The 25,343-nt window shown below is 52.4% G+C and overlaps 2 protein-coding genes across 3 annotated transcripts; both read right to left on the bottom strand.

The window, feature by feature from the left end:
- Positions 1-6: 6 nt before the first annotated feature.
- On the bottom strand, positions 7-4,694 carry PRSS8 (serine protease 8). 2 transcript variants are annotated; one of them, XM_084764893.1, is made up of 6 exons: positions 4,383-4,693; positions 4,113-4,130; positions 2,406-2,568; positions 1,234-1,505; positions 982-1,148; positions 7-873 (listed from the first exon to the last, which is right to left on the bottom strand). In XM_084764893.1, exons 1-6 carry the CDS (start codon positions 4,465-4,467, stop codon positions 550-552), a joined length of 1,029 nt encoding a protein of 342 aa, XP_084621019.1. In that variant the 5' UTR covers positions 4,468-4,693; the 3' UTR covers positions 7-549. The 2 variants fall into 2 exon arrangements, with proteins under 2 accessions (XP_084621019.1, XP_084621020.1); XM_084764894.1 differs by lacking the exon at positions 4,113-4,130 and having other exon boundaries at positions 4,383-4,694.
- A 3,598-nt stretch (positions 4,695-8,292) lies between these two features.
- Positions 8,293-24,659, bottom strand: PRSS36 (serine protease 36). Its single transcript, XM_084764757.1, has 12 exons — positions 23,066-24,659; positions 22,301-22,478; positions 21,664-21,944; positions 19,503-19,669; positions 12,215-12,464; positions 11,990-12,119; positions 11,184-11,658; positions 10,095-10,335; positions 9,827-9,968; positions 9,225-9,490; positions 9,030-9,151; positions 8,293-8,771 (listed from the first exon to the last, which is right to left on the bottom strand). The coding sequence occupies exons 1-12, from the start codon at positions 23,178-23,180 to the stop codon at positions 8,487-8,489; spliced, it is 2,652 nt and encodes an 883-aa protein (XP_084620883.1). The 5' UTR covers positions 23,181-24,659; the 3' UTR covers positions 8,293-8,486.
- Positions 24,660-25,343: the final 684 nt, after the last annotated feature.

Here is a 25,343-nt window from a genome sequence, read left to right as displayed (position 1 = left end):
TTGTGTTTAAAAAAAAAACAAACATTTACTCCTTGCTCCCCTCACCCTGATCCAAGCCCCAGCCAGCTCCGGTGGGGGCTCAGTCCTCCGGAGTCCAGGAGTCCGGCTCAAAGCAGGCTTGGCAGCCAGTGGAGTAAGGCTGAGGTCTTTCCTGTCTGAGAGACAGGCAAAGCCCAGCAGGCAGGAAGAGGACAAAGTGGTGGGCTCATCAGGCAGGGTAGGTAGGGCCCTGAAGGCAGCCTTCTGCAGCGATCAGCTAGGCAGCTGCCCTGGGTGCTAGGTACAGGTCGCCGTCGGGGCTCGTTTTGCCAGCTGAGGCTTATGGGAGCTCCATAGGAGCCTAACCAACAAGCCACGCTAATAGAGGAAGGTGGCTAGAATTTCTGTCCCATTTCACAGGCTTTAGCTTCTTGGCCCTAGATGATAATCCCAAAGAGCAAATGCAGAAGAACGGGCTCAGGGGTCAAGTTGGTACTGTCCAGGGCAGGCACGCGGCCTTGGCTGTGCTCTCGGTCCTGGGAGCACGGTCAACTTCGAGGGTGACGTAGCTTAGTGTTCAAGCCAAAGGGAGCTGAGGGCCAGGGTCAGGCCCAGCGGCAGGAGGAGTATAGGCCTTAGCGATCCCCAGGCTGCGGCTGAGCTGAGGATGGGATGATGGTTGCAGAGGTGGCCATCCGGCTGGGACTCCCGAGTTTGGGGAACCACACGAGGCTGGAGTTCTGCCACATTGTGGTGGATCCAGGAAGCGTAGGTAGAAGTCAGCGTATACACTCCAGGCCTGTTGGGGGCTCCACAGGCATCACCCCAGCTCACAATGCCTGCCAAATACCACACACCCTCTATGGGACAAGAGAGTGGGCCCCCAGAGTCACCCTAAGGAAAAACAAGAGCTCTGTCAGGACAGACATCCGGCTGCAGTTGTCCATGCCAGCTTCACTCACTCAGCCCTCCTCCCCCCAGGGTCACTTGTCTCCTTGTTACCTGGCAAGCGTCCCTGCCCCCCTTCACGTAGCCAGCACACAGCATGTCCTGCTGGATAGTGTGCGGTTCTTCAGGCACGGCGTTGATGTTGTACAGGCAGCCACAGGTTTCCCGGCTGATCAGCGGCACCACAAGCTGCTGCAGAGGCCTGGGGGTCTGGAGGCTCACTGCGGGGACGAAACAGGCTTACCCAGGACCCCAACCTCAGTCACCCTCTCTTTACTGACTTCGGCACCCAGTGTCCCGCCTCACCTAAAGGAGCCACATGACCCCATCCCGTGACAGTACAGTGGAGGCCGTTGGGAAAGGAGGCGTTGGCTGCAGGGAGGCAGATGGGTTTGATGTAGCGGGAGAAGGCGACAGGTTTGCTGAGGCGGACGAGTGCAATGTCACCCTCGGAGCCCTCTTCACGGTAGCTTGAGTGGGAGATGATCTGAGCCACTGTGCGGACCGCGGTGTCATTGTTGTAGGAGTCCAGCTGGTGGGCCCCCAGCTTTACCTCATACTGTTCCTTGCTGTGTTCTCTGCAGGCAGAGAGGCCAAGAGCAGGGCCTGAGGGACCTCTTCTGTTCCCTGACCCCTGTTCCTTATGTCATCCTAGCTCAGATTCTGATCCCAAACAGCACTTGAGGGCCTAATTTTACCCCATGACCCTAACCCCGCTTTTTTGTTTTTTGTTTTTCGAGACAGGGTTTCTTTGTGTAGCCTTGGCTGTCCTAGACTCATTTTGTAGACCAGGCTGGCCTCGAACTCACAGCGATCCACCTGCCTCTGCCTCCTAACCAAGTGTCTGGCATGTGCCACCACTCCTGGCTGACCCTACCCCCTTATTTTACCTTTTTTTTTTTTTTTGAGACAGCTGGCCTGGAACTCTTGATAGTAGGCAGGCCTTGAATTAACAGAGATCCACCTACCTGCCTCTGCTTCTTAAGTGCTGGGGACGAATTAAAGCATGACCACTATGTGTGGCCTAAGAATACTGACACTCAGGGGCTGGAGAGATAGCTCAGTGGTTTAGAGCACCGCCTGCTCTTCCAGAGGTCCTGAGTTCAATTCCCAGCAACCACATGGTGGCTCACAGCCATCCGTAATGTGATCTGATGCTCTCTTCAGCAGATAAAACGCTCATATACAATAAATAATAAATAAATAAATCTTAAAAAATAAAAATAAAAATAATACTGACACTCTTGAGCCCACCCCAGGAAATAGTGCAACCTATGATCGGGACTGACCCATGGTACACTTGTTTTTTCTTTCTTTTGAGATAGATTTTAATGTCTCCCCAGCTGGCCTTGGCTTTACTATGTAGTAGCTATGGATGACCTCGAACTTCTGATCCCGCCTCCACCTCCTAGGTGTCACCCAAACCCTGTTTCCCACCCACTTTTGACCTTCCCCCTCCCCGTCCACCGAGTTGGTACCTGGGGAAGCAGTGAGCAGCCGACACCACCCATTGATTGGACACGAGAGACCCGCCACACACGTGGACGCCGTCGTAGGTTATGCTGACCTGCCAGGGCCACTGACCAGGCTTTGCACTGCCACCACCTGTGATGCGTGCCTGGATAACCACACCACAGGAGGCTGCCCAGGGAAGAAGGGAAGGAAGGTCAGGCCCTTGTGTGGCCCCACAGCGGTCCTTAGCCCCGCCACCCTGCCATGCTGAGACTGGGTTCAGAGTCTGCAACGTGCACCCATCCTTAGCTACCTTCCCCACCCCGTGGCTCGGCAGCTGTGAGAAGCTTGCTGATGAGCTGTCCTACTCAAGGGTCATGGCAGCCCCTTCCTCTTCCGCCTTCGCTTTCCAGCCAGTCTACCTCTTACAGATCCGCATATCTTTATAAACCACAAATCATGGCCAGCTCCCAGGCTTGCTGAGCTCCTCCATGGCTCCACGTGACCTTAAGACACATTCCAGGGGCTGGAGAGAGACGGCTCAGCAGTGACGTGCACTTGTTGCTCTTCGCAGAGGCCTGGGTTTGGTTCCCAGAAACCACATGGCAGCTCACAACTGCCCTTAACTACTACTAGGCCATCTGATACCTGCTTCTGACTCCCAAAGGCACCAGGCACTTGTGATACACAGGCATTCATACAGGTAAAATACTCAATTAAAAATAAAAAAAAAGAATAAAGAAAGCTACATGGCACATAGCACTATCCTGACTGCCGTGCGGGACACTTCCTGTCACACTGGGCCATGTACTACTCAGCCCTAGACCTTTGTTAACACCACTCAGTCTACGAGGAAAGCCTTTCCCGCCTTTGCCTTTCGCGGTTAGGCTGGAGAGCCATCCACAGGGCAGTCTTTTCCACAGCCTGTCCTGATCTAGCTGGCTGAGTCAACGGGTGTCTCTCTCAGCTTCCAGAGCCTTCTCTCCACCAACACTGCCCAGGCTGACAACCGTCCTCATGCTCATGACTGTTGCAACTGCACCGACCTGTGCGTTGCCTAGGGACACCCTCCGCCCTATGCCTCGCTTCCCTGGGCGCGCAGGGCAATGGATGTGGCTGAACACTGAAACCAAATTGGATTCTTGGGGATGTGGACCTGCCGTTGGCAGAGAAAACAGCCGGCTCACCCGTCCCCTCATAATCATGACGATGGCTCCTACTTAAGAGTGCCACTGTGGCACCTCTAGGCTCTGAGGGGCCTTCACTTCCCAGTCTCCCGGAATCCTCACTACAGGCTCAGAACAGAACTGATGGCGGTGGCTTTACAAGGCAAAGAAAACAGAGCTTAGAAAGATAAGGGGACAGGGTCACGAGTTAAGCTCAGACTGAAAACCAGTCTGCCTCTCAGCTGTGGGCTGGCCTGCGTAGTTTCCCTCAGAGCCACCTCCCTGAGGATCCACACCGAGAGGCAGGCTTCAAGTATGCACTCAGACAACTAGCTCGCTCTTTACCTCAGTTTCCTCATAAAACAAAAGCCATGATTGCATACTCACAGAGCTATTGGGAAGCTTAGTGCGGCTATGGTGAGCAAGCTCAGCAGGATGACAGGTGCTCCTAAAACCCACTGTGGGGAGGGAGGGGGCTGGGGGGGTGGGGGGTGGGGGCCGGGAGGGGGGGCCAGGGCAGGGATCAGAACTTGCTTCCCCAACTCCCAGTTCCCCAGAAAGCCTCACCTTCAGCCCAGACAGCTCCTGGGGGGAAAGAAAGAGGGAGCAGGAGTAAGCAGGTGGACCTGAGTCCCCAGACGGTAACACCAACCACTTTCCCAGAGGGTGACTCCTTGTTTAGGGGGCTGACAGACAGGAGGTGACTAGACAGTAGGAACACAGAGATTCATGAATTCGGTTTAGGGCTGTGTTCTACACAAGGTTCGGCCTCCTCTCCTTGGTGCCCTGTCCAGCCCTCCCCCCCCCCCCCCTCGCCGACAACTGAGCCATACTTACCCATTCTTGACTGGAGCAATCCAACTAGGAGCAGCATGGCCAGAGCTTCCAGGCGCCCAGGGCCCAGGCCCACCATTAGGGCCATGGCCCAGGACGAGGGCCCCTGGGGGAGACTCTTAGGGAACAGGAGGCTGGTGGTGAAGGCAGGATCTGGCTGAGGCCTCAGAAGCCCGGAATCCCAGGATCTCGGGTGTGAAGGTGAGGCAAGTATGAACGCGGGCTTCTCGGCAGGCAATGGGCCACGGGGGATGGAAGACGGCACACACCTTCAGTGACCAGTGCGGACCTGTTCTGCACTACAACCTGGTTATCACAGTGTCCTCTCCAGGCACCTCCGCGGGAGCCACCTACCTGTGAGCTCCTCCCCCTGGCCACGCCCTCCTGGCTAAGTGCAGTGGGATTTTTTTTTTCCTGCTTCTGACCTCTGTAGTCCTTTCATACCCCTTGGCAGTGGGCGTGGTTTTGGTGAGGGAAAACTGATCCTGGCCAGAGAGCAATCCAAGGCAGGACTGGAAACCCTGAGGACCAGCCAACCATCCCCGGGCTTCCTGGTCTCTCAGTCCTTTCCCCCCTCCTACTCCCATCCCCCCACCCCCTCCCTGGTCTGGCCAAGACGTTATTATGGTAGAACCACAGCTACTGCTCACTTTTTGCCTCCTTCCTCCGGCCAGGTGCCTAAGACTAGGACATGGGGGACGCCGCAGGCCAAGGCCATTCCTGGCAGGCCCCCTCTGTAAAGCTTGCAGCCTTCCTGCAGGTGTTGAGGCATCTGGCTGCGGACAATCATCCAACAGGTATTTGCTAAGTGTACCTACTATGGCCCCAGCCTCTAGTGGCAAACTGTACCTGCAGATGGTGATGAATTAGGGATGTCAGACTTGAGTAAAAGGCAGTTATTGAGTCATTTCAAATTAGGAGCTGTGATGGACAAGAGAAGTGGGGACTCTCGCCGGGCGGTGGTGGCGCACGCCTTTAATCCCAGCACTTGGGAGGCAGAGGCAGGCGGAGCGCTGTGAGTTCGAGGCCAGCCTGGTCTACAAAGCGAGTCTAGGACAGCCAAGGATACACAGAGAAACCCTGTCTCGAACAAAACAAAACAACAACAACAAAAGAAGTGGGAACTCTGTGACTCTCTCAATTGCACAGTAGCTGGAGAGGCCCTGGAAGACGAACGCTGAGAACCAAACCCCAAAAGGGCATGGAAAGATGCTAACAAAACAAAGCTGACGAAGCTGGGCCAGGTGTGGCAGCACATGCCTCTAAATGCCACTACCCTTCCTCCCGCCAAGGCAGAGGCAAATGGATCCCTGTGAGTTTGAGGCCTGCCTGTTCCAGGACAGCCAGGGCTACATAAGCCAACCAACCTTCCTTCCTTCCTTCCTTCCTTCCTTCCTTCCTTCCTTCCTTCCTTCCTTCCCTTTCTTTCTCTTTTTTTTTTTTTTTTTTTTTTGCGAGGGTGGGAGGGGGTGCTGTTTTGAGACAGGGTTTCTCTGTATAGCCTTGGCTGCCCTGGACTTGCTTTGTAGACCAGGCTGGCCTTGAAATCACAGAGATCCACCTGCCTCTGCCTCCCGAGTGCTGGTAATAAACGCATGTGACACTGCTCCTGGCGTGACTGAGGTTTTTGTTTTGTTTTTCGAGCCAGGGTTTCTCTGTGTAGCCTTGGCTGTCCTGGACTTGCTTTGTAGACCAGGCTGGCCTCGAATTCACAGAGATCCGCCTGCCTCTGCCTCCCAAGTGCTGGGATTAAAGGCGTGCGCCAACACTCCCAGCACACAAACCTTTCTATTAAAAAAAAAAAAAAGACAAATCTGGATGTGGTAAAGTAGGGGACCATTTGTAGTATAGGGTGCCGAGGCAGAAGTTTGGGGAAAGGGGCTGGAGAGATGGGTCAGTGAGTATAAAAGCCCAGGTTCAGACCCCAAGCACCTATGTAAATGCTCGGTGTTGTGGTTCGTGTTTGTAACTCCAGTACTGTAGTGGCTGGGAGAGCACAAGTCCTGGGGCGTGGCTGGCCAGCCAGTCTAGATGAAATAGCAAACTGCTTAATCCCAGCACTCGGGAGGCAGAGGCAGGAGGATCGCTGTGAGTTCGAGGCCAGCCTGGTCTACAAAGCGAGTCTAGGATAGCCAAGGCTACACAGAGAAACCCTGTCTCAAAAAACCAAAATAAGTAAATAAATAAATAAATAAATAAATAGCAAGCTGCAGGTTCAGTGAGACGTCAGCACTTGCTTGTACGGGCCCATGCATGTGTATGTACACATATGTACATGAACACAGAAAGAGCGCATGGCCAGGCAGCCTGTGTGACTGCTGTCAGGGTGGCACCTGGGATATAGGTCAGGCTTAGGTTTGAGTAGAACTAGACTCTTGGTGTCTACTCTCTTCTAGAAGCCTGGGCATCTGGACTCCAGCCCAGCCCCGCATCAGTGAATTCCTGGAGAGGTTGAAATGGGAGATGTTGACTTCGGAGGGAGGGGCAAGGCTTTGGGCATCCCTGTGTGTTTGCTGAAAGGATAAGGGAGGCTCAGGGTCGGGGTAGCTGTCTTTGATGTAGAAAGCAGGTGGCTGTATGCTGGAGAATACTCAGTGTGGGACCTAGAAAGAATGGAAAAGCCTTTAACGACCTGTCCCCTTCTCGGCTTCCCAGCTCACCTCTAGGTCTCCATCCCTGTTTTCTGACTGTGACCCCCAACTCTAGCAGAGGCAGGCCGACCTTCAGGAGTTTGAGGCCAGCCTGGTCTACAAAGTGAGTTTAGGACAACCAGGGCTATTACACAGAGAAACCCTGTTTCAGAAACAACAACAACAACAAAAAAAAGGTGGTGGTGGTGGTGGGCTGGAGAGATGGCTCAGCGGTTAAGAGCACTGGCTGTCCTTCCAAAGGATGCTGGCTCTATTCCCAGCCCCCACATGACAGCTCACAACTGCTTGTAACTCCAGTTCCAGGGGATCTGACACCCTCACACAGACACACATGCAGGCAGAACACCAATGCACATAAAATAAAATAAATATTAAAACAAAACAACAAAAAGACTTCCAATTCCACCCTTTCCTCAGGTCCGCATTTGCTGTCTTTGTGCTCTTTCTTTCTTTCTTTTTTATTTTTATTTTTTGTTATATTTTTTTGGAGGTTGTTTTTGTTTTTGCTTTTTCAAGACAGAGTTTCTCTGTCTAACGGCCCTGGCTGTCATGGATGTGCTTTGTAGACCGGGCAGGCTTCGAACTCACAGAGATCCTCCTGCCTCTGCCTCCTGACTGCTGGGATTAAAGGCGTGCGCCACCACGCCTGGCTAGTTGAGGAGTATTCAGATGGTTTTGGTGAACTTATTTTCTCAGGCTCCATTTGCCATGCTTTGGCAGTTAGTTAGCAGGTGATGTGGACTGAATTAACAGGCGAGTGGTGGAGGCAGACGCAGGCGGATCATTGTGAGTTCGAGGCCAGCCTGGTCTACAAAGCGAGTCCAGGACAGCAAAGTCCACACAGACAAACCCTGTCTCAGAAAAAACAAACAAAAAACAAGTGAATGGTAGGTGAAGAGGTGGAATTTGTATGCAAATGACCCCAACCCTGGCAATGTACATTAACCACTGGGGTAAATATTTGGGGCTAGCTTTTTTATCCCAAAGCTTCCTTGTCTAGTAGATAGAAAGACAGGGCTGAGGCATGCTGCAGGTGCTGGGGACACTAATTCCAATGGAGGAGTGACACACAACCAGCTGTCCACCTAACCTGCCCCGCCCAGAGGCAGGAATGAAGGAACAGCTGCCACGTTATAGGGGACACATTTCCTGGGATCCCAAGGCTTGACTCACCGAGAGGGAAGAGCCCTATCCTTGGGGCTTTCCCCTTAGCTCTGAGCTGTTCAGCCCCTCAGCACCCTAAAAGATGCCACAAAGCCACGTGTCTGTATTTACATCTTTATTGTCTGTTCCTCCCCCACCCCCAAGGATTCTTAGGTTCAAAGTAGCCGGCACTGAGGTCCAATTAGCTGAAAGCTGAAGCCGTATACGTGGAAGAGGCTCTCTCCAGGCCGGGGAGCTGGCCGGTTGAGCCACATTCCAGCCCCGATGGGCGGTATGAAGAGCAGCCAGGCTCTCAGCACTGGATCAGCACTGGAGCCAGCAGGAGCAGAAGCAGGCCAGCAACTTTAGGGGAGCTCGCGGCTCCTGCCAAGTCTTGGGGGCAGAGGTCACTGCCTTCAGGAGGCCAGTAGGGGGAGCCACTGGGATGAAGGAAACGGGCTTCCCCCACTGTTTGCGATATCCAGGTTGCTTCTGGGTGGATGGCTGCAAACAGCTCCCGGCTACCTCCAACAGCCATGCCCATGAGAACCCAGGGGCCTCCCTCAGTCTGGCATAGGAGGGGAGGTGCTGAGGTCACCTGCAGAGTTGGAGCAAGGCCAAATGGGTCTGGTACCCTTCCATCTGCTTCTCTTGACTCCCTTAAGGTCCAGTCACAAAGTGCTGCATATCTCACCTTAGGGATCCTGGTTCCGGGGCTAAGGTCTAGCCCAGAAATGCTACCTCTCCCTATGTGGAACCCAATACCAAACAACTCCAATCCCAATCTGAATAGGGTCTAGTTACCCAGAGGAACTGCCTTTCCCCTCCCTGGCCCATGATGCCTAGGCCTCTGTACCTGATATCTGTCCTCCTGTCCCTCTGTATAGTGGACACAGAAGGTTCCGGGGGTCAGAACACCTCGGTAGAGGCAGTGACAGAGTCGTGGGGCCAAGATGGAGACAGCAGCAGCTACCGGGACTGGAGAAGAGAGCGAGCTGTCAAGGGTCTGGCCTGAAGTCATGCCTCATCCCCATGACCCAAGGGCTCTCACCTCGGTCCTGGGGGTCCTTCCAGCCCAGCACCCAGCAGCTGGCCCCTGGGGGAATACCCCCTGGGTGTAGGCAGATGGGCAGAGCTGATGGGGAGGGCTCCACCCGAGAGTTCAGCTCCAGGAGGGCCAGGGGGGGTCTAAGTCCTAAGTGCCGGGGCAGACGGATGCTGATGACAGACCGAGATACCTGGTGGCCCTGTGGGAGGGAGCTGACCCCTGCCCGGCCCAGATAGACTTCAATGTGAGGCACTGATGTAGAGCCCAGCCTGTGGGGACAGGAACCAGCATCAGAACCGGCATCCTGTCCTATTTCTCCCATAGCTGGAGAAGTCCTTCCCAGCAGAAGCACGGGGGCAGAACAAGCCTCCAGGACCATCCACCAACTGCTTTGCGACTCTTCTCTCTCCTGCCTCAAAAGATCTCGCCCCTCAAAAGTCAACCAAACAAATCATCCCAACAGAAACACCCCCCCCACCACCACCACCACACCTTGCTTTCCCTGGGCTTTATGAGCCCTAAGGTGACAATGTCCTACTATGGAAAAAGTCCCTGATCTATCACCCAATTTTCCTCACCTGGCCTCCTTGCTAGGAGAGACCCACCTGAGGATACAGTGAGTGGCTGTGAGGACCCAGCCTGGGGCCACCAGAATCCCAGCACAGACTCCATCACCAGTCACATGCACCTCAGTCAGCCAGGGCCACAACACACCAGCTGCAGTGGCTTTTGGCCTTAGGCCACAGGCTAGAGAGAAGAGGTGGCCATCTCAGTCAGCCTCCCAAAGCGCCCCCCCCCCCCGCCCCTCCGCAAAGGCCTTGCCAAGATTTAAGGACTCCCGGGAACTCCTAGGGCCTCGCAGACCCTGCTCACCACCGTGCTCAGTGTGTGGGGGACAAGTCTGTTTCTCAGTCTCCTCCCCCTCAGGGCCCCAGTCCCAGGTTAGCTGGTCCTCCAGGTAAGCTCCCCGAGTCACGTGACTGATCCATGGGCTGTGAATCTGCAGTGGCAAAAAGGCTCGGGGACGGAGACAGGCATTTGAGAGGGTTCTGTGTCCAGCTAGGAACCACGTGCCCTCCTCACGACACAGAAGGCTCCAACCAGAGTCTTTCTGCTGCAAAACAGTATTATTACTAGCGTGAGTTGAGGCTGCAGGAGTAGAGCTTCCTCAGCTCTTTCTGGGACCCTGACTCTCCCTTCCGTGGATAAGTCAACTGTCCTTTGAGCCAAAGTTCTCCCCTCTCTCTCTCTCTCTGTTTTTCTCGAGCCAGGGCTTCTCTGTGTAGCCCCAACTGTTCTGGAACTCATCCTGTAGACCAAGCTGGCCTCAAACTCAGAGGTGTACGCCACCCGCTGCCCAGTTTCAGCCCCCTCTCTTAAAACTGCCAAGCTCAGGGCTGGAGAGATGGCTCAGAGGTTATGAGCACTGACTGCTCTTCCAGAGCTCCTGAGTGCAGTTCTCAGCAACCACATGGTGGCTCACAACTGTCCACAATGTGATCTGATGCCCTCTTCTTGCCTGTAAGCGTGCACACAGGCAGAGCACTGTATACATAATAAATAAGTAAATCTTAAAATAAATAAATAAATTCCCAAGCTAGGTTGAAAGGATGACTCAGTCGGGCAAAGCACTTGCTTCACGATTATCTGGGCTTGGATGCCAACAGTCACATTTTTAAAAAGAAATAAGCTAGGCGTTGTAGCACACGCCTGGGTGGGATCTCTGAGTTCGAGGCCAGCCTGGTCCAGAGAGTAAGTTCTAAGTAAGACAGCCAGGGCTACACAGAGAAACCCTGTTTGGAAAAAACAAACAAACAAACAAACAAAAACCAGGAAATAAATGAATTTTTGCATCACAGACAGACACGAAGCTCAGGGCGCCCCGCCCCGTTCCTAGGCCCTCCCTCTTCCAGCTGGGTCCTGATCAGGACCGGATTTCCGGAGCGAGTTCCTGTCGCTCACCCAGCATAGGCCCGCCTCTTCCTCCTCCTGGTAGGCGGGGCAAAGCAAGTGCGGCGGGTCTCCCGGCGGCGGCACTGTCTCCCCCTGGCGGCCGTAGAGGCAGTGACACCACCAGCTGTTCAACAGCTGTGCCTCCAGCCGCGCGCTGGAGCGGGGTGAGGATGCTGGGAGAGCAGCGGGCTCGGGCCGCCTGGTTCCGGCTCTGCCCACCCCACCCAGTCCGTGGCCCCGCGCACCCCCGCGTCCCCAGCGAGCCAGGCGGCAACGGCTGCCGGGTAGAAAATAGTGTTCGCTGTGGGGCAGGCACACGGCACTCGGGGCTGCGGTCAGGTTCACGCGCGTCCTCAGCTGCAGCAGCGCCAGGTCCGAGGCGGAGTCCCTGGAAGCGTTCTCGTGCAGCACGAGGCGCGCCACTCTCTCTTCCCCCGGACGGGAGGGCAGCAGCACCCGCCAGCTCTCGAGATCGCGGGGTGACCTGTCAGAGGGTGCGGGACTGTTGGATGGGGGGGGGGGATGCTGGGGACGCGTGCGCATTCCTCATCCACGCTGCAAACCTAGCTTCCCAGGCTTAGACGGCATCTCCGGGTTGAGACGCTTCGACCAATGGTGGAATCCCGCCCCCTACTCTGTTAATGTGGACCGAACCTCCTACCCACCTTCGCCAAACTCCTCTGCTTTGTTTTGGGTTCTATATTTCCCGCACTACAGGCTGAGGTACAACTCCCACCCCAGAAGAAGGGTTGAGCCAGTCTCCCAAGCTGATGCGGGAAAGGGCAAGAGTGCCTAATACGTGGATTCTCACTCACTCCGGAAAGCAGCTGGCGGGTGCCAAGACCCAGCTGTCAGACACCAGCGCTCCATAGCAGGGTCTGGAGCCTGGCACCATCACCTGGACCTCCCAGGGCCAGGTTCCAGGGCGCGGAGCCTTCCCACACTCTGAGAGATGAGAGGTCCGGGTCAGGGGGTTTGTTTAACCATGCAGCCTCCACCCCAGTCCAGCTCAGTCAAGGTTCAGTGCATCTGCCCTTCACCTGGTTGGGCAAAGGTACAGTTTTCTTCTCTGGGCTCCCAGGGTCCTGACTGGGGCTTCTGGAGCTGGCTTGGAAAGGCAGGCCCAGGTTCTGAACCCATCACGTGTTCCCGTATCCATGACTCATAAGGAGCCACTGCCGTGAAGACCCCAGGGCGGTTCCTCCGTCCACAGCCAAAGCCAAAGCTGGTGATTCCCGCCTGGAACCAGCGGCCGCCATCCTCACAGACCAGGGGTCCCCCAGAGTCACCCTAATGATAGATGACTATAGTCAGAGATTAAAGAATCCACACACTCTAGAAGCCTCCCTCGGCTATTTTCCCCTATGTGTTATCTACAGCTCTAACCAGGAGAAAGCCTGGTAAAGCAGAACCAGGGAATAGCCACAGCCAAGACCACCCAGACAGGGCGTCAACGCCCTTTCCAGAGAGCCCTGCCTACCCCATTCACAGCTGAAGGAGTCTCGTAAATAGTTCACCCCAGGCTAGCCTCCAATTTACAGAGACCTGCCTCATTTCTAAGGTTTCTAAATCACTCCGTCCCCTTCCCCCAATGTTTTGTTTAGAACCTAGGGCTTGAACCTAGGGTCTCACAAATGCTGAGCTCTACCCCTTTAAAAAGTCAATCAAGGGCCGGGTGGTGATGGCGCATGCCTTTAATCCCAGCACTTGGGAGGCAGAGGCAGGTGGATCTCAGTGAGTTCAAGGCCAGCCTGGGCTACAGAGCGAGTTCCAAGACAGCCAGAGCTGTTACACAGACCCTGTCTCAAAAAAATTAAAAATTAAAAAAAAAGTCACTCAAGGAAGCTGGGCAGTGGTGGTGGTGCACGCCTTTAATCCTAGCAATTGGAGGAAGAGGCAGACAGACCCCTGAGCTCAAGGCCCGATTGGACGACAGAGTGTTCAAGTACACCCCAAACTCCCCAGAGAAACCCTGTCTTGAAAAAAGCCTAAAGAAGGGAGCTGGGTGTGCTGGCGCACACCTTTAATCCCAGCACTTGGGGGGCAGAGGCGAGTGGAATGATGTGAGTTCGAGGCCAGCCTGGTCTACAAAGTGAGTCCAGGACAGCCAAGGATACACAGAGAAACCCTGTCTCAAAAACAAAACAACAACAACAACAAAAGCAAAACAAAGAGAGAGAGAAATAAATAAAAAGAGGAAGAAGAAAGACAGAAAAAGCCTAAAGAAATGAATAGATAAGTAAAAAAATTTTTTAAAAAAGTAAGTCAAGGACTGAGGGGCCTTGCTCAGCTGGGAAACCGCTTGCCTTGCAAGCTTATGGACCCTAGTCTATCTCCATAACCGACGTGAAAATGTGGTGACCTGAGCTTGTAAATCCACTACTATGGAGACAGAGAGAGCATCCCCCTCCACACGTGCTGGTCAGCCACTCTAGCCTAATGGGTGAGCTCAAGGCCAATGAGGCACCTGTCCTCCCTTTTTCCTTTATTGGTTTTTAGGGACAGGGTCTCTCTGTGTAGCCTTGGCTGCCCTAGAACTAGATTTGTAGACCAGGCTGGCCTCGAACTCACAGAGATCTGCCTGCCTCTACCTCCTGAGTCCTGGGATCAAAGGAACGTGCCACCATGCCATCGAGAGACCGTGTCTTGAAGGAGGTAGACTGTATTATGCCTGAGGGTGGCACCTGAGGTTCTCCTCTGCCTGCACACCTGCACACATATGTACAACCCTCCCCTTCCACACGCATACACTCAGGTGCAAAAAGAAAAAGAAAATAAAGTAAAGCCAAGGTGTAATCCCAACACTTGGGCGATGGAAGAAAGGATCAGGATTCAACGGTTATTTTTAGGCTAGCCTGAGCTACATGAAGCTGTCTCCAAACAATTAAACAAGAAGTGGACCCGTGAGGTGGCTCAGCGGTTAAGGGCACTGGTTGCCAAACCTGACCACCTGGATTGGATTTCCAGGACTCAAGTTATGGACAGTGAGAACTAATTCCCACAAGCTGTCATTCGATGTGTGCGCACGTGCTTTGACATATTGACTGTAACATGTGTGTGCACACACACGCACACTAAATAAATAAACGTAAAAGTAAAATAAACTAAAGATGCTAGCTGAGGGAAGATGCTGCTAGAGCTAGGCAAATACTACAGCGACAAGAGCGTGTGTGGGCCCTATATCTGTAGTCCCCACGATGGCAAAGGCTGTGGCTGGAGGATGACTTAAATCCAGGAGCTGAGGATTCTGTCTTTGAATGAATGAAAAAATGAACAAATAAATAAATGCATTAAACAGGGGGGAGTGTGAAACAAGATGAGGAAGAGCTAAAATTAGCAGATGCAGGGACCATAGGCATGGGGCGTTGTCCTTCGTGTCTCTGTAACCCAGCTCCGGACTCTTGGCAACCTGAGGAGCATTACAAAGAAGTCTTGGGGCTGGAGAGATAGTTAAGAGCACTGTCCACTCTTCCCAGAGGACCCAGGTTCAAGTCCCACCCACACGGTGGCTCGCAACCATCTGTAAGGACAGTTCCAGGGGTCTGATGCGCTCTTCTGACTACCTGAGGCACCAGCCATGCACATGTGCACAAACATACGTACAAGCAAAATACTGTTACATATGAAATAATTTTTAAAAATGTTTTAAGGGGCCTGGAGAGATGGCTCAGTGGTTAAGAGTAACTCACTGTCTGCTCTCCCAGAGGACCCAGGTTCAATTCCCAGCCCCCACACGGCAGCTCACAACTGTCTGTAACTCCAGTTCCAGGGGATTTGATACCCTCACACAGACATACATGCAGGCAAAACTCTAATGCACATTAAATAAACACATAAATAAAATGTTAAAAAAAAAAAAAAGAAGGCTTAACATTTTGTAGATGACAGACCAAAGCAACTATATATTTAAACCTTGATTTTAGGGTTTTATGTATGAGTGTTTGTCCAGCACACGTGCATCTGCTGCCTGTGGAGGTGAGAGCGGTGCTGGTTCTCCGGGAAATGGAGCTACAGAGGCTGTACAGGTGCTGGGAATTGAACCCCGGTCCTCTGCAAGAGCAGCAAGTGCTCGCTCTTAACCAGAGTGAACTAACTCTTCAGCTCTGATTATTTAAATTAAAATCCGGTTTTAGTTTTTCATACCCCCTAGCTCCCCTAGGGGGATTTTGTTTTAGTTGAGACAAGATCTCCCGAAGCCTCAAATTCACCGTGCAGCGAAGCTGGCCTTGACTTCTGACCCTTTGGCTTCTGCCACCTCGTGAATTCTGGGATTTTAGGCATGTCACACAAGTCCTAGCCTGTGTGGTGCTGGGGACTGAATTCATGGCTAGCGAGGCACTCTAACAACTGAACTATGACCCCACTGTTTCTTTCTCTCTTTCAACTTTTTTTTTTTAAAAAAAAGATTTATTTATTATGTATACAGTGCACATTAGATCACATTATAGATGGTTGTGAGCCACCATGTGCTTGCTGGGAATTGAACTTAGGACTCTTAGAAGAGCAGTCAGTGCTCTTAACCTCTGAGCCATCTCTACTGCCCCTTTCAACTTTTTTTAAAAAAAACGTGCACATGTGTGTGGATGTGTGCTCACGTAAGCGCGCGCATGCATGCATGCATGCATCTGTCTGTCTGTCTGTCTGTCTCAGAGGTCAGGGACAAGTATATGGACTCAGTTCTCCCTCTTTCCTCCTTTATATGGGCTCCAGGCATTGAATTTAAGCCACGTGTGTGGCAAACACTTATCTGTGCCATCTCACAGGCTCCTTTTTTTCTGAAAATGTTATTTGCTTATTTTATCATTATTATGTGTGCTGGGAGGAGCCGTGTATGCTACAGCACACACGTAGAAATCAGAGAACAACTGTAGGCTTGGTTCTCCCCTCCAACCCCAGTCCCCGCGAGGGGACTTAGGCTGCCAGGCCTGTGAGGTCGGCCCTTCCTGCCGTCCTGCCTTCCTTCCACCCTGCGCTGAGCCCCCATTCCCCAACAAGGTCTTGCCATACAGTTCAGCCTGGCTTGAACTTGTGATCTCAGGCCTCAATCTTCCAAGTGCTGGGAATACAGATCGGGGCGCCATTCACAGTAGGCAGAGAGTGGAATCAGCCTAGATGCCCCTCCACCGATTAATGACTAACGAAAATATTGTAACTACACACAGTAGAATTTTACTTATCTGTAAAAAAAAAGAAAGAAAGAAAGAAAGAAAGAAAGAAAGAAAGGAAAAGAAAAAGAAAATTTCAGGAAATGAGGTGATGCAAGCCCAGAAAAGATGAATGACACATTTTCTCTCATGTGTAGATCTGAGCTACAAATGTCTGGCTTTTTATGTTTAATTCTGAGTGGCTGTAGAGGTCTGGAAGCTAGAAAGGGTTCATGAGAGGGAAAGGGCTGCAGCCTTAAGGGGTGAGGGCTAGTAGGATGCACGTAATATAAAAGTGGGGGTACCAGGGATTAGAGGGTTAAGTTGGGATAGGGATGCAGAGGGAGGGGACAAGAGAAAGGAGAGAGTGGGGTGAGTTAACCAAAACTAAAGATGTACAGAAACCCCTTATGGAAACCCAGTATTTGGGGTAAATATATAATATATTTAACAGCTTGTTCTACAAATAGTGTTCTAGGCCAGCCAGGAATATATAGTAAGATCCTGTCAAAAAATTAAAAAATATATACATATGTAATTTTCTTGTTTATTTGTTTTAATTTTTTTTGAGGCAGGGTTTCTCTGTGCGGCCCTGGCTGTCCTGGAACTTACTCTGTAGACCAGGGTGGCCTGGAACTCACCAAGATCTGCCTTCCTCTGTCTGTGATTAAAGGTGAGTTGCCACCACCACCCAGCTATACAAATGTAATTTAAAAAAGAATCTTCCAAAGGTCCTGAATTCAATTCCTAGGAACCCATGGTGGCTCACAACCATCTCTAATGAGATCTGGTGCCATCTTCTTGCCTGCAGGCACACATGCAGGCAGAACACTATATGCATAATAAATAAATCTAAAGAAAGAGAGAGAGAGAGAGAGAGAGAGAGAGAGAGAGAGAGAGAGAGATTGAACACAGGTACTCTGCATTTGTGGACATTGCTTCCCAAAGAAGCCATAGGCTATGAAATGAAAATCTCATGTGAGCCGGGTGTGGTGGCGCACGCCTTTAATCCCAGTACTCGGGAGGCAGAGGCAGGCGGATCACTGTGAGTTCGAAGCCAGCCTGGTCTACAAAGTGAGTCCAGGATGGCCAAGGCTACACAGAGAAACCCTGTCTCGAAAAACCAAAACAAACAAACAAACAAACAAAAAAACCTCATGTGACAGATGTGGGATATTTCCCTGGGAGTTGTTCATCAAGGAAGCCTCAGAGGCTCCCAAAACCACACAGGCTATTGCCGTTGCTCTTGGTTGCCCACCTAGACGGTAAGACTCTAATTGCAGAAGACACAGCACGCTTTGGTGGCAATACACAGAGAAATCAACCTGAAACTTACCAGAAAACATCTTCCTTGCCTGGCTAGCTTTCAGAGTTCTGGTAAGTGCTATGGATGCTGGTGGGGAGTGCAAGTCCTCAGCAGTATTACCCAGCAGGGAACCCTGCATGCTACAACACCACTGGACAAACATGATGTGCTTATTGATGAAATAGTGGCCACGGGGGTAACCACTTGCTTTTTGATTGGATTTGGGACCTGTTCCACAGGAAGGAGCAACATAAGCCAAGGAGTCACAGGCCCCAGTGGCTAATCTACTCTACTACCACTATTTTGCTAGATGGACATGTTGTTAAACCGTCTTCTAAATATTTACATTCACGCCCATAGATCAGTGCAGCTCTCAACCTTGACGAGGAAGAGAGAGAGAGAGAGGGTTCTGGAACCATCTACCTGGATGCACAGCACTATTTTCATTTCTCAAAAACCAAAAGTACCCTGTGTGGTGGTGGCACACTCCTTTAATCCCAGCACTTGGGAGGCAGAGGCCGGCTGATCGCTCTGAGTCTAGGACAGCCAGGGCTACACAGAGAAACCTTGTCTCAAAAAACAGAACAAAAACAACAACAACAACAAACCCAAAATCAAACCAAAAAAAAAAAAAAAAAGAAGAAGAAGAAGAAAAAGAAAAAAGAAAAAGAAACAACAACAGCTAATGCCTTTTTAGATCTTAGTGAGTCATTAGTTACGACACTTTGACACTGGTAACTCTATTCCTGCCATCTTCCAGAGGTGAGGTGTGAACACTTGCAAAGCTGGACACGTAAGAGCTGCTGGTGCTGGACTGTAAAGGGAGTGGAGCAAGCGAGTGAAGTGAAGTCCTGATGGACTTGGACGAGGACTCCAAGGCCTCGGACCCGTGAGAGATTGTCAAAGCTGTGTCCTCATACGGGCCACGCTCAAGATGGGTGGCAAAGCTCAACTCAGGAATCCAAAACAATTGATCAGTGTGTGCAAAAACTAGCATCTGCAGTTTCCTCTGGGACGTTTACAGCCTGAGACTACTGGTCTACCAAGACCTCCCACTGAGACAAGCTAACCCTTGCCACTGTGCTGTGCCAAATAACCACCCCAAGGTTCCCAGCTGTGGGACAATCTAAGGCCAGCTCTGCAGTGTGTCTGTCTGTCCTTTCTTCATCCTCACTATCCCTAAGTTGAGGTCCACAATCCCTGCCTCATGGGATGGAGGGGCAGATGTAGCAGTAATGTACACTCTGGTACTTTATTGCTTTGTTTGTTTGTTTGTTTTTGAGACAGGTTTTCTCTGTGTAGCCCTGGTTGTCCTGGACTCACTTTGTAGACCAGGCTGCCCTCGAACTCACAGAGATCCGCCTGCCTCTGTCTCCCAAGTGCTGGGATTAAAGGCGTGCGCCACCACGCCCGGCTTTGGTACTTTATTGCATCATGCTCCTGTGAGTAGTCAGCACATGTTCTGCTGAGTCTTAGCTTTCATTCCCCTGTAATCTTTCTGTCAGGCCTACTCATTGATAATCCTTTTGTTTTGCTTGGGGGCGGGGCTCGTGTAGCCTGGGCTGACCACTATGTAGCTCAGGCAGCCCTTGAGCTGGCTCTCTTGGCCTCCGCTTCCCAAGTGCTGAGATTACAGACCTGTGCCCTGCTGTACCAGACTCCGCTGACGGTCTGTGGAGGTTTTGTTTGTTTTGGTGCTAGGGCCTCCTCTATGTGGGAGGCCACCCCCCCAACAGTGTTGAACCCAGAGCTTCCTACGTGCTAGGTACATACTGTCCCCATGAGCCATACTCCCCAGACCGGATTCCATTGAAGATGAGGCCCAAGTATTCGTCTACTCCTTAGCTGCTTCCTGTGGGTTAGGAGACCTCTCCTTACCTGGCAGGTGTCCCTTCGTCCCTCTGGATAGCCAGCACACAGCATCCCTGGCAACAGCTGGAAAGTCAGGTTGAAAGGGCCGGGCCGGCTGTAGAGACACTGACAGGCGGCCTCTCCCATCAACCTTAGCTCCACTTCCTGTAGCACCCAGGGGAGAGGCAGAGGATCTGAGGGCAGAACCAGAGAACGGGTACTGTGAGACAGGTGTGAAGCACTCAGCTCCCCAGGCCTCAGCTCTCCTGGATATTTCTGTCAACACTCCCCTACTGGGTCTGGAGATGTAGTTCGCTTGGTAGGGCTGCTTGTTAACACGCACAAAGGCCTGTGTGCGGTCACCAGGACTCAATCCCAGAACCTGGTAAGTGGAAGTGGAGAACAAGAAACTTGGGGCCATTTAGCTACATAGCAAGTTCCGATGCCAGCTTGGGCTATGTGAGACCCTGCCCCTGGGTGAGGGGGTTGGGGTGGGGAGAAGATGGCACTGTCATCACATCATCTGGTGCTCTTATAGTCACTCTAAGTCTTCTTGGGTTTGGTCCCTGTGGGCAGCAGTGAGTTGTCATAGATGATGAAACAGGTTGTACACTTTACAAGGTCCCCAGGCAACCCTGTATATATGCAGATGCTAAAAATCACAGCTCTCAACCCTGGTGTGGAGTTGTAATTGTTCAGAAGAAGAGTAGCCGTCTCATGAGGATACCTGTGTATTGGATATGTTCTTGTATCCATTTGCTAAATACAGAAACTGGACTTTAGGATAAGAATCTGGGTGTTGAAACTGGAGAGATGGCTCAGTGGTTAAGAGCACTGTCTCCTTTCTCAAAGGTCCCGAGTTCAATTCCCAGCAATCACATGGTGGCTCTCGACCATCTGTAATGAAATCCAGTGCCTTCCTGTGTCAGGCAGGCACACATGCAGGGAGAATGCTGAACAAATAATAAATAAATCTTTTTTTAAAAATCTGGGTGTTAGCCAAGAGTGGTGGCACAGGCCTTTAACCCCAGCACTTGGGAGGTAGAGGCAGAAGATTCTCTGAGTTCCCTGCAGAGAGAATTCCAAGACATCCAGGGCTACATAGAGAAAACCTTGTCTCAAAAGACAAACAGGCAAAAACCCAAAATACAACAACAACAGCAACATCAGGAATCTGGGTGACATCCTTGTCCCCCTTTTAGAAGATTATTTTAGGTATATGAATGTTTCCCCTGGTTGTGTACATGTCACAGGCGTGTCTGGTGCCGACAAAGGTCAGAGAAGCGCACAGGATAGGCTGGGACTAGGAGTTGTCTGGAGCTACGTGTGGTTGTGAGCTGCCATGTGGGCTCTGAGAAGCAGACCTGGGACCTCTGCCAGAGCAACAGTTGCTTTTTAACTGGGGAGCCATCTCTCCAGCCTCCCTCCCTCTCTTTTGAACTCGCCTTCCTGAGTCACTTGTCACTTCCAGGGCAGGCAGCATGAGCTCACGTCTCACCCTCCTGACTGCTTATAATGTCCACTGGTGTAGCTCTAGCCAATGCCTGCTTAACATCGTGCCTGGCGCAGAGACACACCTTCCACTAAAGAATACGTGAATGGATGCTCTGAGTAAGGAGAAGCAGAAGTAAGCTCGGGTGTGTGTGTGTGGCGGGGGGGGGGGGGGGGGGGAGGGTTGGGGGGGGACAGGCTGAGGAGGGAGGAATATGGGAGAACAAGCCATGTTAAGCGAACAGCAGCACTTTAACACCGACCACAGCAGCTAGCCATAGCCCCGAAAGACTGTGCTAGCCACTGGTGACAGGCTTTACTCGGGTTTTCTCCTCAGAGCCACCCTACACCCCTGGAGCTGTTTTCCTCCTTCCACAGGAGGAAATGTGCTGGGGAAATGCTTTGTCTGAAAGAGCTGGGACAGAACCCAAGTCTGACCTAAATCTAGAAGAGAAAAGAAAAGAAAAGAACAAAAGCAAAAACTAGGAGAAAAGGTGCGGCTAGGAGTTGGGCAACCTCTGGGCCAGAGGAGAGGACATAGAAGGCTGTATGGAATTTTCCGTGCATCAGAAGCAAATCTTCCAAACTCCATCTGGGTCTCTCCCTTTAGGCCCACCCACCGGAGGGACTCAGCTTTTAGGGCGCCCTGGAGCTCACGCGGGGTGGGGTGGGGGGTGGGAGGTAGCGCCCCACTCACCAGCCTCCTGGACATCTCCCCAGCCAGTAGCCCAGCAGGAGGTGCCATGAGCGAAGAGGTGCGAGGCGCGAGGCAGGCAGATGGGCTGCACCGAGGGGCCCAGCCTGGCAGGCGAGGCCAGGCGCAAAAGAGCCAAATCGGAGCCCAGTTCCACTCTGCTGTAGTTGACAGGCACCAAGATGGCGGCCACTGTGCGCACGTGCGCGCCTTCCAGGGGCCCGTCTTGGGAGTGCACGCCCAGCAGGACTGACCATTCGTCGGCGGGCTCCAAGGTCCCATTCCTGCTCCGGTGCCAGGAAGAGAAGGGGACTAGGTTGGCCCCCCCTCCCCGACCCCTGAGTCAGCTGATCACCTTGGGGCTGAGGACTCAGAGCCGAGGGGGAGGCAGGGTCACTAGGAACCCAGGGAGTGAGCAGTCAGGTCCAGATCTGGGGCTGAGACTGTGAAGGTTGAAAGGGTCAGATAGGCCTTGGAGATGTCCATGGGGGCGTTGGAATCGTAATTCATATTCCAGGACAACTCCTGTTCGCCCAGGACAGTATGACAGTGACAGGCAGCTGGGGTAAGCCGGCAAGGTCTACTAGCTGCAGGGCAGGGTTAGCCTTTAAAGGAGAGCCTGGACAAAGACTGTACTCACGTCACGAAACAGTGAGCAGCAGAGAGGACCCAGGAAGGGGCGATGAGGGAGCCCCCGCAGATGTGGCCCCCACCATGATGCAGGCTCACCTGCCATGGCCAAGTGCCAGGATGCGCGTCGGAGCCCCCCACGATGCGGGAAGAGGGCTCAGGACGGCCGCAGTCCTCAATGGAGACCCCTAGAAGTCAAAGCCCTCTTAGGGGGTCCCTTCCATGCGCACTGGCCTCGGACACCAGAGACCCTAGTAAGCTCCATCCACTACTTCGCCTGCCGTTCTGAACACGAGCAAAGCACGGCTGAGTGCCCGGAAACGTCCATTTCACTCATGACCTGCCAGCCTGAAACTTCTTTAAGACTCCAGCGCTCGGAAAGCAGAGGCAGGCGGATCTCTGAGACTGCAAGGCTAGCCTGAGCTACAGAATGAGTTTCAGGACAGCCAGGACTATAGAGAGAGACCCTGTCTCAACAACAACAGAAACAGCGACAAAAAAAAAAAAAAAAAAAAAAAAAAAAAAACCACCACCACCAACAACAACAAAAAACAAGATTCAAGGCAACTCAGCCCTCTCACCTAGGTCTTCAAATTCTCCTTGGGTAGGATTGACAGCTGGAAGACAGAAGGCAGAGAGAGAGGACGCTCCTGACTTCCACCCTGAACATCGCTCTCACCTCACTTTTGCTCCCCCAATTCCCTGTGGTTTCAGCCCCTTGACCTGCCTGCATCAAGGCTACTGCACCTAGTTTCCCCTTGTCTATCAGTCTTACCTGAGTCCTGGAAGGTTCCTGGGATGGGGCTGAAGGCTAGGAAGACAAGAGGGGAGGCGGGAAAGGCTGGAGAGGCGGTGCGCTTAGGTGCGCCAGCACCGGCACTTCCTGCCATCCCGTGTTACAGTGTTCCACCTCCCCAGGCCTCCCAGGCCTCCTTCCCAGCTATCCTTTCTCCACAATCCCTCAGGCCCTTCCTCCTTCAGCCACCCCCCCTTTCTCCCTCTTTGACCCTCTCCTCTGCCCTTTCCGCTGCTACCTCAGGGCCACAAAGGATGCAAGATGTATCTCCAGCTTCCCAGCTGTCTAGGCGTTGGTACCCAGGCTTTCTGCAGCCCTATCCACGAGCTTACCCATGATTACAACTGGGAGGAGCAGGTGTTGGAGCATGGTCCACTAGAGTCAGCTGAAGGCACAGGCTTCTCGCCACCACTCTGTCCCTGACTGTGTAGCCGGTTCCTCCTGATGGTCCCGGGAGTAACCCCACCCTCCCTGGCCAGAGCCCATCTGTGGGAATCTGAGAGGATCTGGGGCTGAAAGGGGCAAAGGCTCAAAGGCTCCACCCAGAACTGGGGTGCATCTCACGTATCTGGAGGCTCAGAATGGAAGTAGGGGAGATGTCCCAGCCGCAGAACACCTGATGGATGTGGGCGAGAGGAGCAGAGAGAGCCTTGTGTGTTAAACCAGATAAGATGGACCCTGGTGGGGGCAGAGTGCTGGAGGCATCATGCTCTGGGTCCTTGGAAGAGCAGGACGGAGTTGAGCAGTGGCCCTCGGTGTGACTCACCTGAGACCTCACCTTTGATTAGGGTGTGGCTTCCCCAGTGGCTTGGTCTTTTCTTCTCACACAGCTCTGGTTACTGGAGCGACTGGCCAGGGCTGGGACAGGAACTCTAGGGAATTCAATTCCATCCTTAACAAAGGGTTCACAGATTCTGACTTGTGGAGCAAGGCCTAGAGGTACGGAAGAGGACTGAGCGGGCTGGCAAAGCTGAAAACATCCTGCCGCCCTCCATACTAGGGTGGTGGGCTCTCAGTACTGTCCCTTGCTCTTTATGTGACTTAGAAAAACCATCCAGGCTGGGTGTGGTGGCACACACCCGCAATCCCAGCACTCAGGAGGCAGAGGCAGGTGGATCTCTGTGAGTTTGAGGCCAGCCTGGTCTACAGAGTGAGTTCAGGACAGCCAGGACTCTGTTACACAGAGAAACCCTGTCTTGAAAAACCAAACCAAACCAAACCAAACCAAACCAAACCCCATTGAGCCTGTTGGTACACTGTTTATCATTAGGACCTTTCGAAGAACAGACAGTGCTCTTAACCTCTGAGTCATCTCTCTAGCACTGTCTGCTCTTCCAAAGGTCCTGAGTTCAACCATCTACAGTGAGATCTGATGCCCTCTTCTGGCATGCAGACATACATACAGGCAAAACACTGTATACTTAAGAAAAAAGGTCTGGCGGTGAGGGCAGACACCTTTAATCTCAGCACTTGGGAGGCAGAGGCAGGTGGATCGCTGTGAGTTCGAAGCCAGCCTGGTCTACAAAGCAAGTCCAGGACAGTCAAGGCTACACAGAGAAACCCTGTCTCAAAAAGCAAGAGAAAAAAGAAAAAAAAGAAAGAAATGCAAGACATTTCAGTTATAAAGTAGTAACATAAGTAATTTTTTTTTTCGAGACAGGGTCTCTCTGTAGCCCTGGCTGTCCTGGACTCACTTTGTAGACCAGGCTGGCCTCGAACTCACAGTGATCCGCCCGCCTCTGCCTCCCGAGTGCTGGGATTAAAGGCATGCGCCACCACCCGGCTAACATAAGTAATTTTATGGTTGTAGGTTACCATAACATTAAGAACTGTATTAAGGCCTGGAGAGATGGCTCAGAGGTTAAGCGTACCGTCTGCTCTTCCCAAAGGTCCTGAGTTCAATTCCCAGCAACCACATGGTGGCTCACAACCACCTGTAATGAGATTTGGTACTTTCTTGTGGTGGGCAGGCACACATATAGGCAGAATACTGTATATATAATAAATAAATCTTTAAAAAAGGAAAGAACTGTATTAAAGGATTACAGCATTAGGAGGGTTAAGAACCACTGCTGTAGAGCAAGTTTAAGGCCAGCCTGGGCTGTGTGAGCCCCTGTCATAAAATGTGATATAACGAAGCAGTGGTGGCACATGTCTTTAATCCCAGCACTCAGGAGGCAGAGGCAGGCAGATATCTGAGTTCTAGGCCAGCCTGGTCTATGAAGTGAGTCCAGTACAGCCAGGGCTGTTACACAGA

Source organism: Acomys minous, assembly GCF_964271855.1.
Source record: "Acomys minous genome assembly, chromosome: 2".
NCBI lineage: Eukaryota > Metazoa > Chordata > Mammalia > Rodentia > Muridae > Acomys > Acomys minous.
This window is presented reverse-complemented; position numbering and strand designations above follow the sequence as displayed.